This window comes from Chiloscyllium punctatum, chromosome 3 (assembly GCF_047496795.1).
Source record: "Chiloscyllium punctatum isolate Juve2018m chromosome 3, sChiPun1.3, whole genome shotgun sequence".
In the NCBI taxonomy this organism is placed as follows: Eukaryota; Metazoa; Chordata; class Chondrichthyes; order Orectolobiformes; family Hemiscylliidae; genus Chiloscyllium; species Chiloscyllium punctatum.
Window position 1 is genome coordinate 54,329,282 of NC_092741.1, and position 19,951 is coordinate 54,349,232.

The window sequence follows — 19,951 nt, forward strand, 5'->3', positions numbered from 1 at the left end:
TCTGCCCTTGAACCCCGCCCCTCCAATCGCCACCAGGAATGAACCCCACTGGTCCTCACCTAACACCTACCAACCTCCATATACATCATATCATCCGTCGTCATTTCCGCCACCTCCAAACGGACCCCACCACCAGGGATATATTTCCCTCCCCTCCCCTATCAGCGTTCCGAAAAGACCACTCCCTCCGTAACTCCCTTGTCAGGTCCACACCCCCCACCAACCTAACCTCCACTCCTAGCACCTTCCCCTGCAACCGCAAGAAATGCAAAGCTTGCGCCCACACCTCCCCCCTTACTTCCCTCCAAGGCCCCAAGGGATCCTTCCATATCCGCCACAAGTTCACCTGCACCTCCACACACATCATTTACTGCATCCGCTGCACCTGATCTGTTCTCCTCTATATTGGGGAGACAGGCCGCCTACTTGCGGAACGTTTCAGAGAGCGTTTCAGGCACCAAGCAACCCAACCACCCCATGGCTCAACACTTCAGCTCCCCTTCCCACTCCACCAAGGACATGCAGGTCCTTGGACTCCTCCATCGCCAGACCATAGCGACACGTCGGCTGGAGGAAGAGCGCCTCATCTTCCGCCTAGGAACTGTCCAACCACAAGGGATGAAGTCAGATTTCTCCAGTTTCCTCATTTCCCCTCCCCCACCTTATCTCAGTCCCAACCCTCGAACTCAGTACCACCTTCCTAACCTGCAGTCTTCTTCCTGACCTCTCCGCCCCCCCCCCCCCCCCCCCCCCCCCCACCCCCACTCCGGCCTATCATCCTCACCTTAACCTCCTTCCACCTATCACATTTCCAACACCCCTCCCACAAGTCCATCCTCCCTACCTTTTATCTTAGCCTGCTGGCACACTCTCCTCATTCCTGAAGAAGGGCTCATGCCAGAAATGTCGATTCTCCTGTTCCTTGGATGTTGCCTGACATGCTGCGCTTTTCCAGCAACACATTTTCAGGGCCATATTCTCTCCCTAGTTATCCTTTTGTCCTTAATGCATTTGTAAAAGCCCTTTGGATTCTCCTTAATTCTATTTGCTAAACCTATCTCACATTCCCTTTTTGCCCTTCTGATTTCTCTCTTAAGTATACTCCTACTTCCTTTATACTCTTCTAAGGATTCACTCAATCTATCCTGTCTATACCTTCTTTTTCTTAACCAAACCCTCAATTTTTTTAGTCATCCAGCATTCCCTACACCAACCAGCCTTTCCATTCACCCTAGCAGGAATATACTTTCTCTGATTCTCGTTATCTCATTTCTGAAGGCTTCCCATTTTCCAGCTGTCCCTTTACCTGTGAACAATTTTAACTTGCATTTATAACTTTGTAACCTTCTTTATAAAAGAAAGTCAGACCTTCATAGAACTGAAATTAAATACTTTTCAGTTACTCCAGAAACTAAGGTCCTAAATAATGATACATTATGAACCTTCATCACTGTTAGAATAGAGCTCCCCTCCCTATACTTTTTGACATGTATTTTTGAACCTTTTATATGTTTTGTTGAAGCTCACATCTGAAAATCAACATCTCCCCCTACTGTATTATTATGTTAGCTGCAATTTTGACTGGAGTAGTACTTGAATCTACTACTTTCTGACTTAGACAAGAGTGCTACTGCTCAATCAGGAACTGGGCAGTATCAGAACATAATATATGTGTATAGATTTCATAAGCACAAACAGAAAAGTGTCTGAAAGATATAATTAGTGAGGCAAGTGCTATGTGCATTGGTTCAACTTTGAATCACTTTACCAATATTTGTGATTTTGTTTTCATTTGTCCAAACCTTTTTCATAATTTTGCATATATTATTGAGCATTACATCTTTAACAAGTTTTTAATTGCTTTTAAAGTGATCTTTGGAGAAGACGTTGCCTTTGGTGGAGTTTTTCGGTGTACGGTTGGACTCAGGGATAAATATGGTAAGTTATGAGCTTTCTATATTACAGTAAATCTTTGTTCAGTTTTGATATTGTACCTTGGTTGGAAGTGTGTTCTTCAGCTGCTCTGCTCCCATTTTGAACTCTCACTGAACTCCTGAGCTTTGTCTGGTTGCAGAAAGTGGTGCAGATAGACCTGGGAGTTGAATTGCTAACTGCAACAGCACCTTTCTGCTACTAGAAGAAGGCTAGCATATTTAAAATTACTGAACTTCTTAAAATATTTTGTACTGCATATTGGTGCATTTTATTATGCAAGTTTTATCGGCAAGGAAGGAACATTGCTGCACATGTATTTCAACTACTGCATTGATTTTTCTAGGTGAGAACTGTTTGAAGGAACCTAATTCTGGATTTATCATTGATTCCTTCAAGCTGATTCACTTAAAACATGATTTTCAGGAACCCAAATACTTTAACTGAGGGCATAAGTTGTTAACATCTCAGTGTATTATATCTAGTAATCCATCAAGGAATTCAGCTAACATCACAGCTACAAAAAAGACTGTTGCTCCATTTGAATCATCATTCATGATAATACATTGTCTAACATTCAGTGTTAGAATTATTTGAGCAAACTTGGTAGGAATAGTTGATGGGACTAAATTACAGTACTATGGAAGAAGTTTTGAGTTCCAATCCTATTAATGATTTTCCTGGCCATATCTTTGTCAGCATGGAGATAATTTACTTTTGAAATGGCGGGTTGTCATTGATTGGCAATTTAGACCTGAATCAGTAGTCTGTGCTTGAATAAAAGAACCTGGACCTTTGTTGAATTCCTCCTTCCTGTTCTTCTCTTGTGAGCTCCCTTTTCTGCTCATCAAACTTTTTCTAGTCTGGATTGTTGACTGGGCCACCTTATAGATGACCTTGGATTAACAGCTGTACAAAGAGCTGATTTTCTTCTCAGTCTGTTGTCCCTGTGCTGACGGGGTCTACGTTGACTTGGTTCAATCTTCTCCATTGGAACAATCAGGCAGTTAGCATCTGTGTTCCACTGGCCTGTTCAAGTGGTTGAAAGCTCACCTGCATATTTATTGTGTAACTCTATTTAATTTGATTCACGTTTTAAATGGGATGTACAATATGTGATTGATGTAAGGCTTTGCATTAGATTCGGATTGATTTTTCAATTCAGAAGTCAAATGACAAATAAAATTTAATTGAAAGGACTTGAAGTGACAGTCAGTTTATCACTTATGTGTCAAAATATTGTGGATCTGAATGTTATTTTGCATTTAGTCTGTTGGGGTGCACAGTAAGGACCATTGAATATCTGAAATTTACAGAAGTAATGCTAGATCCATAATTCACTAGTTCGATTGACCTTCAGTATAATGATAATTACACTTCAAAAGTAGTTGATTGGTTATTGGTTTTGGATACTCTGAAGTTGTGATGGAAGCTGTATAATCCAAGTTTATTCTTAACTACTTGTGAATTTATTGCCAGTGAGAAGAAAATTTAGTCCACACTTATCCACATTTGTTGAATAGTCAGAAATGCAGATATTTGGAAATTTCTACTTAGAAAAGGATTTCAGGAGAGAGACTTGCAGCTTGCAGATTCCCTAGGCAATCATTAGTATAGAGGTCCCCTGGTCTTTTCAAAGCCAGGTTTTCCAGTAAAGACAAAGAACCCCATCTCTTATAAATAATATTCCCAACAATAGCTTAGTAGCAGAAACAAGTAAGCCAGGTTTATGAAGTAACAAGTGAGGAACTAGTTTATTGCAAATTAATGTTACTTAACCATAGACGTAAAAACATTATTAACAAAAGGTTTTAAACTGCTCAAATATATGCAACTACCCTTCAGGAAAACTAACATACACGTTCACGCACAGTAACATGCAAGCACACCTTGACACACACGCATGTACATGCTCCCAAGTCTAGTTTGAAAACTATAACCTACAGTATTGCAGAGTGTTTCCTTAAAATTGTTTTGGCCAAGCATAGTTAAATTCGGGGAAAGTAACCAGTTACTGATTTGTCCAAATGTTGCTCATTTTAGACTGGACTGTTTTCTTGGACCAGTTATGGCTAGCTGAATTATTTTCAGGAGACAGTACACTTGATTTGGAATTCACCCTTAAGTATCTTATAGTGAATAAACCTTCCAATAGGTTTTTGACTGTCTCATGAGAGAGAACTAGATTGTTGTTCCAGGCAAGTTATCTCTGTCTGTGTTCAAAATCCAATAGCTTTATTATATTCCAAAAATGATGAATATGACCTGTCTGAAAGTATTGTACACTTTGTGACTCCTGTTGAGTAACTTGTCTTCTTTGAAAATGCAACAATTTTGCCATTGCAGCCAGTCTCCTTTAAGTGTTCTTTCAAAACAATTGAACATTTAAATATATGTCCAGTCAATGGTATCCTAAATTAATATTTCAGATAACACCTCTTGTGGTTAAGGGCTGACTTCCTGAGATATGTAAAACGTTAAGTGATGTAAATGATTGCTTCTAGGTCGATTAGTCAATAGAGTCAAAAGCTGTGGTGCTGGAAAAGCACAGCAGGTCAGGCAGCTTCTGAGGAACAGGAGAGTCGACATTTTGAGCATACGCCATTCATTGGGAATGTGGTAGAGGTGTGGAAGTGGGCTGAGAGATAAATAGGAGAGTGGGGATGAGGGAAAGGTAGCTGGGAAGGCGATAGGTAGATGCAAGTGGAGGGCTGATAGTGGTAGATTGGAGGGGAGGGTGGAGCAATTAGGTGGGAAGACAGGTGGACAGGTAGGGCAATTCAAGTGGGTGGCAAAGTCCCACCTTCACATTGAGAAAATCCTCCATTGTAATGTGTGGCACTATCACCATACTAAATGGGACAGACTTTGAGCAGATAAAACAACTCAAGACCAAGGAACCCACGAGGTTCTGTGGCCCTTCAAAGGCATATTATACTCTAAAACAATCTGCAACCTATGGCCCGCATATCCCCCACTGAACCATTACCATTATGCCAGGGGACCAACCCTGGTTCAATGGAAAGTATAGGACGGTATGCCAGGAGCAGCACCAGGCATACTTAAAAATGAGGTGTCACCTTGATGAAACTACCAAACAGCATAAGCATCAAGTGATAGAGAGAACCAAGTGAGCTGCGGACCTGTTATATCCATTCGTGAATGAATAATGGACAAGTAAACAATGCACTGGAGGAGGAAGCACCACAAATATCCTTATCCTCAATAATGGAAGAGCCCAACACATCAATACAAAAGATAAGGCTGAAGTATTTGCAGCAATCTTCAGCTAGAAGTATCAAGTGGATAATACATATTGGCCTTCTCCACTGGTCCCCAGCATTACAGATATCAGTCTTCAGCCAATTCGCTTCTCTCCATGTGACATCAACAAATGGTTGGAGGCATTGGATACTACAAAGACTATGGGTCCCGATAACATTCCAGCAATAGTACTGAAGAATTGTGTTCCAGAACTTGCTACTCCTATGGTCAAGATCTTCCAGTAGAGTTATAACACTAACATCTACCCAACAATGTGGAAAATTGCCCAGGTATGTCCTAAACACAAAAAGCAGGACCATCCAACCCAGTCAATTACTGCCCTTTCTATCTACTCTCAATCATCAGTACAGTGACGATAGGTATCATCAACAGTGCTATCAAACAGCACCTGCTCAGCCAAAACCTGCTCAGTAATACCCAATTTGGGTTCCGCCAGGGCCAATCAGCCCCTGACCTCATCACAGCCTTAGTTTAAACATGGACAATAGAGCTAAATTGCAGATGTGAGGGGAGAATGACAGCCCTTGACATCAAGGAACCCGAGCTATACTGAAATCAATGGGAATTAAAGGAAAACTCACCACTGGTTGGAGTCACACCCGGCACATAGGAAGATGGTTGTGGCTGTTGGTGGTCAGTCATCTCAGCTCCAGGACATCCCTGCAAGAGTTCCTGGAGTTAGTGTCTGAGATCCATTCATCTTCAGCTGTTTTGTCAATGAACTTCCATCCATCGTAATGTCAGAAGTGGGAATGTTTGCCGATGACTTCGCAATGTTCAACATTATTCGCACCTGTGTGCTGTGGTGTCCTCTCTGTTGTGTGTTAGTTTGGCCAAATTATTCGCAACTCTTCAGATACTAAAGCAGTCTATGTCTAAATGCAACAAGATCTGGACAATATCCAGGCTTGAACTGAAATGTGGCATGTAACATTGAGAAGGATTGTAGCCTTACACATCTGCTACAGGAAATACAGAAAAGCGCTTGATCACAGAGGGTGGGGTGGGAGGGTGGCATTTGCTCAGAAGAATTAAGGACATCTGTTCCTAGTGTCTATGGTATAAATAAGGTGAAAACATTTGGTCACTTGTGGAATGTGTGGCAGTACTTCCTTCTCTCCCCGAGGGCTGGAAGCTGCGCATATTTCACAGTGGGACGTTGGATAACTGAGTTTCTGGTTTATATTGAAGACCTTTAACGAAACTGATACTCAGTAGGAAAATGACATGTAATTTAATGAGCTGAGTTGAATATCCAAGTAATAGAAAGATCCTGTTACATTTTCATGTGTACCACACTAAGTAGATTTGAATTTATGAAGCTCAGTTCCCCAATCTTAACTGTTCTGGAATGTGAATGTCTCATTACCCTTACAAGCTAGGAAAACACAGGCTGAAACTGATATTGTAAAAAACTTGGAAGATGTTGGTATGCCTTCCTTTATTGATCAGAGTATTGAGTGCAGGAGTCGGGATGTCATGTTGCAGTTGTACAGGACATTGGTTAGGCCACTGTTGGAATATTGCGTGCAATTCTAATTCCTTCCTATAGGAAGGATTTGAAGGGATATGGGCCAGGTGCTGGCAGGTGGGACTAGATTGGGTTGGGATACCTAGTCAGCATGGACAGGTTGGACCGGAGCGTCTGTTTCCATGCTATACTTTGCTATGACTCTATGTTGTGAAACTTGAAAGGGTTCAGAAAAGGTTTACAAGGATGTTGGCAGGGTTGGAGGAATTGAGTATAGGGGGAAGCTGAACAGGCTGGGGCTGTTTTCCCTGGACCGTCTGAGGCTGAGGGGTGACCTTATAGAGGTTGACCAAATCATGAGGGGCATGGAGAGGGTAAATAGACAAAGTCTTTTCCCTGGGGTCAGGGAGTCCAGAACTAGAGGGCACAGGTTTAGGGTGAGAGGGGAAAAATATAAAAGAGACTTAAGGGGCAAAGTTTTCGCGCAGAGGGTGGTACATGTATGGAATGAGCTTCCAGAGGAAGTGGTGCATTTGAATGGGTGTATGATTAGGAAGGGTTTGGAGGGATATGGGCTGGGTGCTAGCAGGTGGGACTAGATTGGGTTGGGATATCTGGTCAGCATGGATGTGTTGGACTGAAGGGTCTGTTTCCATGCTGTACATCTCTATGACACTATGTTCATGTGTGTGTGTGTGAGAGAGAGAGGAAGCACTTTTCTATAAATTACATTCACTGGCCCAAGGGTTCAAGGGACACACAGAGAGTGAGGGAGAGAAGATGGAAGCTGGTGGAAAGGTTAACTCTTTGTGGTCTGATTTGAGTGTACACTTGCTTGTCATGGATTGAATGTTTGTGTGTTGTTCCCTGGAGCTCGAGATCCAGGAATATTATGAATTTAGTTTGCGCTTTGGGAATCTAAGATGATTTTAAAAGAAAAAGCCAGTTTGTAGGGCAATGATACTGGGCATGTTAGCTAAAGAAAGAACCAGAGTCAACATTTTGGGTTGAGTAATCCTTCTTACAGAAATGTGTTCTGCAGCAATTTTTCTAGCGATTTCTGTTTTGTTTCCGATTTCGAGCATCTGCAGTTCTTTGTTTTCTCTTACAGAGATTTTTGTTGGCTGAGCTCCGTGCTGAAAAATATAAAATAATTTGGCTTTTCTTTCTTTACATTTCCTTTGAAGCATTTGCGTTGGGAGTGGTTATTTTGTTGGAATAAATCTGTTAAATATTTTGCGCGAACACTGTGTCCAGTGTTCTTAATATTAGTTGACTTGTTTAGTTTTGTGAGGCAATTTACTGCCAATGGCCAAATTGTGGGTGTGCAATTTGCTCTAAACTATGTGAGTTTTTCAGCCTAAGTCACTGCTATATTTCAGCGAACACTTTGGATGAACAATGACTAAATGGTTAATTGTTTTTGTTCAGTGGTTTTCAAACAATTAGAGATTGCTGCATCTCGCTATTTTGTTTTGTGGGTGCTATTTTCTTGGGCTTCTTACTGGATATGAAAGTGTTATATACTTGATATAGTAAGGGGCTAACTTTGTATTTGTGATGCAAAATTGTAGGAAAATTGAAAGTAACACATCAGCATTGTTTTGCTGGATTTATGAGCCTTAGTTGAATCCATGGATATTCATGGCTTCCCCTTCTCAATTATCTATCTTTAAAATAATGACTATTATTTCTTAAGCTGGAACATTATGGGGCAGTGCACAACTTTGTTATCTGATTGTGAATGGGAACCTAAGGTGTGAACCATTAAAGAGGTTGTAAATTTAAACTAGAAATTGGGAGAACAATTAATAGAGGAATAACTTTTCCCATCAAGTAGAAGAAAAAATTGGAAAAATGAAATCAAGACTGCCAAGTTTGCCATAAAGAAACAATCTGATCTGGCTCTTTAATGGGACTTGGGAGTATTATGTGAATAACAGGATGTTGTGATTTTTTTTATCTCCCCAGCATACTTATATTGGCCAGTGCCTGGAGGATATTGGAGGTTATAGCCATATAAGCCATGGAAAGTTTATAGGTATTCTGTATAAATTAAGCTAAGTATGGTTTGAGAAGATTAAACTCCAGCTGTATTTTGGATATGGGCAAGTGTCCCTCAGTCTTGACATTCTGTACCTTTTTCACATAAACCTAATGGGCTGGAAATCTACTTACAGTGTGCATTTAATTCAGGCAGACACAAATTTGACAACTTGTTTCATTAGTTTCAATGTTAGTAAATATTGTTTTCTGACTGATCACAGTGTCTGGTACCTTGATCCAAGAACATAGATTCTTCATCAGTAGAAGAATCAAGGGTTATAGCGAAAGAGCGGGTTTATCATTGAATCCCTGTAGTGTGGAAAGAGACAGTTCGGCCCATGAAGTCTGCACTAATCCTCCGAAGAGCATCCCTCCCAGACCGAGGCCCACAACCCATCCTGTAACCTTACGTCTAACAAGGCTATCCACTTAACCTCAACACAATGGGGAATTTAACACAGTCAATCCACCTAACCTGCAAATCTTTGGATTGTGGAGCAGCTGGAGGAAACTACACAGACAAGCGTACAATGTGAAAACTCCCAGAGAGACAATCACAGAAGGCTGGATTGAACCTGGGTTCTGTGAGGCAGCAGTGCTAACTACTGAGCCATTGTGCTGCTCCTAAAATGGAAGTGAGGAGTATCGGATCAGCCATGATCTTATTGAATGGTGAAGCAGGCTTGAGGGACCGAATGGCCTACTTCTCTTCCTATTTCTTATGGTCAAGAGAAAATCATCGTGCAATAGGATTAAGCAATTGATCAAACTTAGTTTGACTGTGTTTCCGAGTTCCACGACCACTTCTACTCATTGTAGACCACCATTAACTTAGGGACAGTTCAAGGAAAAGGCCCACATATAGTTTTTCACGATGACTTGAGATAGATAATAAAAATGTAGCTTTATCATTATTATCATCCACATTCCAGGAACAAATAAATTAAAACAATCTTCTTAGCACTGTTTACAGGAAAAGCCATCCTGAAATTCAATTTTGTAATTCCAGATGTATTTTGAGATCACTTTAACTTCTGATTCTCTTCGGCGAACAGTGCTAGCTTCTCTTGTTTCTCTGCATGACCCTTAGCTTCAGTCTTTCCAGTGAAAACAATCCAAATCTATCCAACCTGTCCTCCTATCTAAACCCCTGCAGCCCAGGCAGCATCATTGTAAACTTCCTTTCACTCAAAACATCCATGTCCATCTTGTAGTGTGGCAACCAGTACTGCATGCATTATTCCAAATGTGGCCGAACTAAAATTTTGTACAGATGTATAATGACTTGCCACCTTCTATAATGGATATCCTGGACAATGAAGGCAAGCATGCTTTATGCCTTCTTGACCACATTATCACAAGTGTTGTCACTTTCAGGGATGTGTGGAGCTTTATATCTAGATCCCTCTGTATCATGGTGGCTCAGTGGTTAGCACTGCTGCCTCACAGCACCAGGTCCCAGGTTTGATTCCAGCCTTGGGCGTCTGTCTGTGTAGAGTTTGCACATTCTCCCCGTGTCTGCGTGGGTTTCCTGCCACAGTCCAAAGATGTGCAGGCCAGGTGAATTGGCCATGCTAAATTGCCCATAGTGTTAGGTGCATTAGTCAAAGGGAAATGGGTCTGGGTGGGTTACTCTTCGGAGAGTCGGTGTGGACTGGTTGGGCCGAAGGGCCTGTTTCAATACTGCAGGGAATCTAATCATATCAGTGTTCTTAAGGGTTCTGCCATTTATTGTACAATTAGGACGTGAATTTGATTTTCCAAAATGAGTCATCTCGCATTTGCCCGGATTAAACTCCATCTGCTATTTCTCTGCCCAAATCTGCATTCTATCTGCATCCCGCTGTGTCCTTTGACAATCCTCCTCAGTATGTGCAACTCCACCACTTTTGGTGCCTTCTGCAACTTACTAACCAGACCACCTACATTTACTTCCAGATCATTTATATACTTTGCATACAACCAAGGTCCCATCACTTATCCCTGCAGAATACCACTAGTTACTGATCTCCATTCTGAAAAGCACTCTTTGACCACCTGTTGTTTTCTAAGACAAGCCAGTTTTATATCCATCTACCCTGAATCCCGTGAGACTTGACCTTTTATATCAGCTTGCCATGAGGTACCTTATCAAATGCCTTATCAAATCGTAGGATATGTAGAAAAGCCTAACATAATCACACAGGCGCAACTTGGTTTTGTGAAAGGCAAATCATAGTTGACAATTTTGCTTGAGTTCTTTGAGGATATAACAAAGACATTTGCAATGGTGTACCAGTAGATGTAGTGTCTGTTGGTTTTCAGAGGCATTCGATAAAGTTCACATAAAAGGATATTGTACAAGTTGTGCACTATGTATTGGGAGTAATGTATTCTGCTTTATATTCTGTATTTTGCCTTATTTTATGTGTTTTAAGATGGTGTCGAAGAATGGCGACACTAAACAACACTTTTCACTGTATTTGTAATATATGTGATAATAAATCTAAATTGATCTAAAATGTATTAGCATGGATTGAAGATTGGTTAACACTCTGAAGACAGTCAGGATTCATGGGTCTTGTTCAGTTTGTCAATGTAACTTGTGGAGTGCCAAAAGGATCAGTCCCAGGACCTCAATTATTTACCAGGTATGTTAATGACTTGGGGTAAGGTTCAGAATTTAATGAATTCAGATTTGCTAACAGTACAAAATAAGATGGAAGTTGTGATGAAGACATAAGGAATCTGAAGGAAGTAGACGTAGGTTAAGCAAGTGAGCAAACACTTGGCTGATGGAATTTAATATAGAAAAGTGTGAGGTCATGCACTTAGGAAGCATCTAAAGACAGGCAATTATTTAAATGGTGAAAGACTTCAAAAGTGTATAGCATAGAAAGATCTGGATGTTGTTGTACATGAAACACAAATGTTATGCGGTTGCAGCAAATGATTAAGAAGATCAATAAAAGTTTGGCCTTTATTGCTGGGAATTTAAAGACAGGGAAGTGTTGTTACAACTGCGGTTTTGGAGAATGTATAGTATTTAATAAAGGATAGAATCATAGAATCCTTACAGTGCGGAAAGAGGCCATTCAACCCATCGAGTCTATAACAACCCTCTGAAGAGCATTCAACCCAGACCCAGATCTCGACCCCATCCCCATAACTCCGCATGGGGTTTTTACCATGGCTAACCCACCAAACCTGCACATCCCTGGACTGAGAGAGGAAAACAGAGCACTTGAGGAAACCCACGCAGATAGTCGGAGAACGTGTGAGCTCCATATAGACAGCCACCCAAGGCTGGAATGGAACCCGGGTCCCTGGCGCTGTGTGGCAACAGTGCTAATCACAGTACTGCCAGGATACATTGCATTAGAGGCAGTTTAAAAGTGATTCATTCAGCTGATTCCAGGATGAAGGGGTTTATTTTTCAAGACCAACTAAACAGGTTAGGCCTGTATTCGTAAGGGTGATGTTAATGAAATAAGGAAAATTCTGACATGGTAGATGTTCAAAGGATGCTTCCACTAGAATCATAGAGAATGGGAACAGACCCTTTAGTCCAACCAGTCCACGCTGACCATGTTCCCAAATTAAATTAGTCCCATTTGCTTGTGCTTAGTACATCTCCCTCCAAATCTTTCCTAATCATGTACTTATCCAAATGTTATTTAAATGTTGTAACGGTACCTGCATTCATCACTTCCTTTGGCAGTTTATTCCACACATGAACCACTCTCTGTGTTTAAAAAAAAAAGTTGCCTCTTGTGTCCCTTTTAAACCTTTCTCCTCTCACTTTAAAAATATTCCCCCTAGTTTTGAACTCCACTACTCTATGGAAGAGATCCTTGCTATTCAGCTTATGTATGGCCCTCATTATTTTATAAATCTCTATAAGAATACCCCTCAACCTCCTATGTTCCAGTGGAAAAAGTCTCAACCTGTTTCTATAACTCAAACCCTCCATTCCTGCCAACATACTGGTTAATCTTTATTGAACCTTCTCAAATTTAATAATATCCTTGCTACTGCAGAGTTAAAAATCATAAAACCGCCAGGTTATACTGCAACAGGTTTATTTGGAAGCACTAGCTTTCGGAGTACTGCTCCTTCATCAGGTGGCATCAACTACCTGATGACGGAGCAGTGCTCCAAAAGCTAGTGCTTCCAAATACACCTGTTGGACTGTAACCTGGTGTTGTGTGATTTTTAACCTTATCCACCTCAGTCCAACACCAGGCCCTCCACATCTTACTATAGCAGGGGGACTGGAACTGTACACAGTACTCCAGAAGAGACCCACACACTATACAACCACAATGTAGCATCCAAACTCCTATACTCAAAGGTCTGAGCAATGAAGGCAAGCAGGCTAAATCCCTTCCTAACCATCCTGTCTATCTCTGATACAAATTCCAAAAAATTATGTACCTGAACCCCGAGGTGTCTCTGTTCTACAACAGTGCCCAGGGCTCGACCATTAATTGTATAAATTTTGCACCTGTTTGTTACCAAAGTGCAAAACTTCTCATTTATCCAAATTAAACTCCATCTGCTACTCCTCAGCCCATTGACTCAATTGGTCAAGATTTTTTTGTAATCTTAGACAGCATTCATTGTCCACTATATCACCAATTTTGGAGTCATCTGCAAACTTACTAACAATGCCTCCTATATTCTTATCCAAATTGTTTATATAAAATACAAACAAAAGTGGAACCAGTACTGATCCCTGTAGAACACCACTAGCCACAGACTTCCAGTCCGAAAAAACCTTCCACCACCACACTCTGTCTCCTACTGTCAAGTCAATTTTGTATCCAATTGGCAAGCTCATGCTGAATCCCGTGTGATCAAACTTTATTAATTAGTCTACATGTGGAACCTTCTCAAAGGCTTTATTAAAGTCCGTTTAAGCAAAGTCTGCAATTTTGCCTTCATCAATAGACAATAGACAATTGGTGCAGGAGTATGCCATTCTGCCCTTTGAGCCAGCACCACCATTCATTATGATCATGGCTGATCATCCTCAGTCAGTATCCTGTTCCTGCCTTATCCCCATAACCCTTGATTCCACTATCCTTAAGAGCTCTATCCAACTCTTTCTTGAAAGTATCCAGAGACTTGGCCTCCACAGCTTTCTGGGGCAGAGCATTCCATACACCCATCACTCTCTGGATGAAGAAGTTTCTCCTCAACTCTGTTTGGTTATTGGTTTTGGTTATTTCCTCAGACAACTCGACTATGTTTATGTGACATGATTTCCCTCTCAAACAACCACGCTGACTATCCTAATCATTCCTTGCCTCTCAAATGCGAGTAAATCCTATCTTTCAAAGTTGCCCGCGAAAGTCAGGCTCAGTGGTTTATAGTTCCGAGGCTTCTCCTTACAACCTTTCTTAAATAAAGGCACAATATTAGCCACCCTCCAGTCATCTAGTGCCTCACCTGTGGTTATAGATGATACAAATATTTCTGCTAATGGGTCCTGCAATTTTTTTTCCCTAACTTGCCACAAAGTCTTGGGATACACTCGATCAGGTCCCAGAGGTTTATCCACCTTTATGTTTTTTAAGACCTCCAGCGCTTCCTCTTCTGTAATGTGCACTAATGGGGCAGTCTCGAACTAGGGGGTATAGTTACAGAGTGAAGAGTCACTCATTTAAAACAGATGTAAAGGAATTTCTTCTTCCATTAGATAGTAGTGAATGTCTGGGATTCTCTTCCCATGGAGAATGGTGAAGGCTGGATCATCAAATGTATTTAAGGAGGAGGTAGGTAGAATATTGAAATTGTGAGGAGGTGAGGGCTATGAGGAGCTGGCACAAAGAATTGAAGACTGGGACAGATAAGCCATGATCTTGTTGAATAGTGTAGGCAGGTTTAAGGGCTGAATGTCCTACAATTCTCTTTTTCATATTCTTGTGTGAGGAAAGATTAGTACTTATTTTGAATATTTCAGTAGAATGCATTTTGGAGAATCTGGAATGTGAGAAAATTTGCGAAGGAACCTCTCCATGGTTAAAATGCAAAGACAAAAAAAAAGTGCTGAAAAGAGATTCCTGTTCAATTTAGCTATGCCATGCATATTACAGACCGATAATAAAGGCAGCTATTGTGGACAAGTTTACAATGTGAGTTGCTAATTGACTAGTCTCTTGGAGATTTAAACTTACCACATAAACTTGTAGGAATCTTGCCTCAGCTATGAAAAGGTGGTCTTATTTTTCTTTCCAATTGTAACTAAAGAAATGCAAATAACTTATTGCCAAAAGTAAAGCAAGGTTCTTGTTTGAAAGAATTGACTTTGCTCCACAACTGTCACCTTCACACACACCAGCCTCATGTGCTTTTAACACTGTGTTCAGGAAACTTATGTACAATAGTTATTTCTTGAGTAGAGGCTGGCACCGAAGCACTGCAAAATCAAGCCCCTATTCAGTCACTGTTTTTTATTGGCATCCTTCCATTTTTGAAAGCTGGTAGACATACAGCAAACAATCCACTTCAGATGGGGAAGGCTGTCTTCAAATGATGCCTCTGTGCTAAAGAGACCACTCCTTGAGAGGCAGGCATGTGAAACTACGAAGGGGCCTTGATATTTGTTGTTTTCTGTGTTGGCATCTATTGCAAACTTATAGCCATTGGTTATCGTAATGATGCATACTGGTCCACAGAAGGTTCACCATTTTCCTACTTCTTCAACTAGTGGCTACAGTAATAGGTTTCTAGCACTTCTGTGTTGCACTTGCAAGCACCGCTGAAGTCAAACTTTGAATGCCTTTCCTCCCAACCGCATCTAGCTACATCATCATGGAAAATGACGTTTTGGTATGTAACCATCTTCTCACTCATAGATTTTCTCAGAATCTTGATGTATGGCTGTGAAAAATGGATGACTTACAGCTATCAGAAAAGAGGCTGAACAATTTCTATTCAGCTGTGTCTGACTGACCCATCCCCTGCACTTCAGCCCTCATTCCCTCTCTTCACTCCCACAACAGTGATAGGGTCCCCATAGTTCTCACTTACCATTATCCATATCTCCTCGGGAATGCCACCACCAGGCACACATGCCCCTCGTCTCCCTTGTCAGCTTTCAGCAGGGACTTGCTGGTCTACTCCTCCTTGACTCCCATCATCTCTCCACATCCCCATGGCACTTCCCATGCAATCGTAGAAGGTGTAATACCTGCCTGTTTACTTCTTCCCTTGTCACTATGCAAGGTCCCAGACAAACCTTCGAGGTGAAACAGCAATTTATCTGCACTTTATTCAATTTAGTCTACTGTATTTGCTGCTCACACATTGGGCAGATGAAGTGCATATTGGGTAACCACTTCGCAGAACACTTATGTTCTTGCCACAAAAATGACTCGAGCTTCCGGTGCCACAGAACACACCAGATGGCCTCCTTCTTTAGAGATCGCAATTTCCTTTCTCACGTGGTTGAATATGCCGTCCAACGCTTCTCATCCACGTCCCGCACCTCTGCCCTCAAACCCCACCCCTCCAACCGTAACAAGGGCAGAACCCTCCTGGTCTTCGCTTTCCACCTTACCAACCTTCGCATTAACCGCATCATCCGCCGACATTTCCGCCACCTTCAAATGGACCACAGAGACATATTTCCCTCCCCACCCCTTTCCGCTTTCCGCAAAGACCATTCCCTCTGTGATACCTGGTCAGGTCCACAACCCCCCAACAAACCACCCTCCCGTCCTGGCACCCTCCCCTGCCACCGCAGGAATTGCAAAACCTGCGCCCACACCATCTCCCTCACCACCATCCAAGGCCCCAAAGGAGCCTTCCACATCCATCAAAGCTTCACCTGCACATCCACCAATGTCATTTATTGTATCCTTTGTTCCTCTACATTGGGGAGACTGGACGCCTCCTCGCAGAGCGTTTCAGGGAACATCTCCGGGACACCCGCACCAATCAACCCCACCGCCCTGTGGCCCAATATTTCAACTCCCCCTCCCACTCTGCCGAGGGCATGCAAGTCCTGGGTTTTCTCCACCACCGCTCCCTCACCACCCGACGCCTGGAGGAAGAACGCCTCATCTTCCACCTCGGAACACTTCAACCCCAGGGCATCAATGTGGACTTCACCAGTTTTCTCATTTCCCCTCCCCCTACCTTACCCCAGTTCCAATCTTCCAGTTCAGCACTGTCCTCATGACCTGTCCTACCTGCCAACCTCCCTTCCGAGCTATCCGCTCCATCCTCCCCTCTGACCTATCAACTCCATCCTCACCCCCATTCACCTATTGTACTCTTTACTACCTTCCCCCATCCTCCTCTCTGACCTATCACCTCCATCCCTACCCCCATTCACCTATTATACTCTTTGTTACCTTCTCCCCAGCCCCAGCTTCTATTCCTGATTAAGGGCCTTTGCCTGAAACATTGATTTTCCTGCTCCTCGGATGCTCCCTGACCTGCTGTGCTTTTCCAGCACCACTCCGATCTAATCTCTGGAAGAACAACACCAGATTTTCTGCTTGGGAGCCCTGCAACTTTCAGGACTCAATATGGAGTTCAATAAGTTTAAGGTTTGAGCACTTTCTCCCATGTCCTTACCCCAACCCCCACACACCAGGTCTTGTCATCACATGGGCTGTGACCACAGCCATTATATTGTCAGTCACTAATGGTCCCCATTAACAGCTATTCATTTTTCCAGGCTGTCCTTTACCCATTCCTTTATTTGCCCAACTGTTTTTCTTTCTCTCTGAGCTCCATCTCTACCTATCATTTATTCCTTTTCCCTTCCCCCACCCCTTCTCTAGCATACCAACATTTTCCAAGCTATGATCAGTTCTGAGGAAGGGTCACTGGCCACGAAGTGTTAACTCTGCTTTCTCTTAACAGATACGGCCAGATCTGCCAAGTTTTTCCAGAAGTTTTTGCTTTTGTTTCAACAATTTCCATCTTTCCTGTCTGTGTGCGCGATGGCAGGACAAAATAATGAATATTGTGGCCCTCTGAAAGACAGAGAAATGTACAATGAACTTCATGTTTTGGGGGGAGGCTAATGTCTGTTTTAATAATATCTCCTGTGGAGGGTTTAAATATTTTCTTTCTCGAGGGCTCCTGTTTTGAGGGCTAAGCTTTGATTTTAGGGACCTATTTTTTCAATCTCACTAACTCCTTTATTGGGCCATGTGGTTAGGTAGTTCTGAAACAAAAACAAAAATTGCTGGAAAAGCTCAATAGGTTTGGCAGCATCTGTGGAGAGTGTTAACTCTTAATGCAGTTTTGAAGAAGAGTCACTGGATCCAAAACGTTATCTTTGCTTTCTGTCTACAGATGCTGCCAGACCTGCTGCTTTTTACCAGCAATTTCTGTTTTTGTTTCCGATTTCCAACATCTGGAGTTCTTTGGTTGTGTTTTGTTTAGAAGTTACCTCTGAATTTGTGTTGATGAAAGGGTTATTTGGACTTGCAAAGAAACAGAAGTAGAATTCATCAATGTCCTCAATACTTTGAATTGTCCATTAAATTTAAAGCTGCAGTACACTGCGAAAGCGTTGATTTCCTCGAACCTTTGCATTTGAACAGGCATAAGTTAGCAACAACATTTTTTTTTCCAAAATAATTGTTATATATACTTGTATATGCCAAATGCCATGACCTTAAAACATCTTCCCACTCCATCACGTATTTTCAATGCTGGAGTAGTTTTCTACCTTTTCACGGCATTTCAGACATCAATTTCAAAGTTTCATTAAATAATTTCCACACTGATCAAGGCAAAAGTATGCCCTTTGTTTTCTCCATTTTGTAGCTCTCAACAAATGCAGCTTTAAGCTAGAGACTCTGAATTAATTTGCAAACAATTCATTACTGTGGTTTCTTATTTTTAAGCTCTTCCTTCAGCGTTGGCTCATTTGCTGAGATGTTTGAAACTGTTCCTACTTCTTTGTATCTTCTGTTTCCCCTCTTCCCTTCTAATCTCCTTATCTCCCAACTCCTTAAGCCCCCTGTCTCTCCAACCCCCTTGCCGTCTCCACCTCTCTTCCAGACCCTTGTAGTTCACTGTACAAACATACATAAGCACACAAGACAGGAATCGGCCATTGAGCTCCTGTATACTCCCTGCCATTCAATAAAATCATGGTTGACCTGATAGTAACCTCAAATTCACATTACCCTGTCTATCCCATAAAATCCTCCAATCCCTCCTGAGCAAGAATCTATCTTAAAATATATCTTAATCTTAAAACCTTGACTTTTGCACAATGACATAGTTCGCGATTCTCCCATAAGAGGAAACATCCTCTTCACATCTACCCTGTCACAACCTGTCAGGATTTCAAATTTCAAATCAACTTATCTCTTACTGTTCTAAGCTCCAGTGAATATAATTCTGTCTTGTTCAACTTTTCCTCATGAGGAAATCTTTCTCATTCCAAGTATTTGTCTAATAAATATTTTTGAACTGCGTCCAACACATTAATATCTTTCCTTCAATAAGCTGAGCAGTACCATATACAGTGCTTCAGTTGTTGTCTCACCAGTCCTCTATACAATTGAAGCATTATCTCCACACTTTTGTCTTCAATTCCCCTTGCAATAAATAACATTCTACCTGTATTAGCTTTCTTTATTCTTGCTGTACATACATAGTGACCTTTTGCAACTCATGGACAAAGGTTCCCAGTCACTTCTGCATCTTAGAGCTTTGTAATTTCTCACCATCCAGGTAATATGCAGTTTTTAAATTCCTCCTGCCAAAATTGGCAATTTCACATTTTATTACATTATGCTCAGTTTGCCAGATCTTCGTTCACCTATCAATATTTCTTTGTAACCACCAATATATTCTCTTCATAACTTACTTTCTTACCTAGCTGTGTGGCCTATGTTATCCAAGTGCGCTGTTATCACTTCTAATGTTTTGCATATGACAGAAGTTAAACTAACTAATCTATAATTTCTTGGTTTATATCACCTGCACCCAATAAAGGAGTTATAGTTGCGATCTTTGAATCGAATGGTACTACAAATGGACAGTAAAGTTACTTTTCAGGTTGTAAGCGGCACAGAGTTCAGGATAGGTGCTAATCCTGAGACAAAATCTACTCCAAACAGAAGTTTGTAATGAAGCATTATTGTTGTTTGCAAATATGTGGAATTGCTGACAAAAAAGAAACATGTTTGTTTTTCAATTTAATTTAATTTTTAAAATTGATTTCTGCTGTATGTCTAGGCAAGTTACAAGCAA

General features: G+C 41.5%; 1 protein-coding gene across 1 annotated transcript in view; it reads left to right on the forward strand.

Annotated features, from left to right (window-relative positions):
- The window catches only part of bckdhb (branched chain keto acid dehydrogenase E1 subunit beta), a 312,116-nt gene that overhangs the window by 25,703 nt on the left and 266,462 nt on the right, over window positions 1–19,951 (forward strand). The window contains exon 3 of the mRNA XM_072553417.1: window positions 1,870–1,938. Coding sequence (XP_072409518.1) covers window positions 1,870–1,938 — 69 coding nt within the window. The remainder of the gene's footprint in view (window positions 1–1,869; window positions 1,939–19,951) is intronic.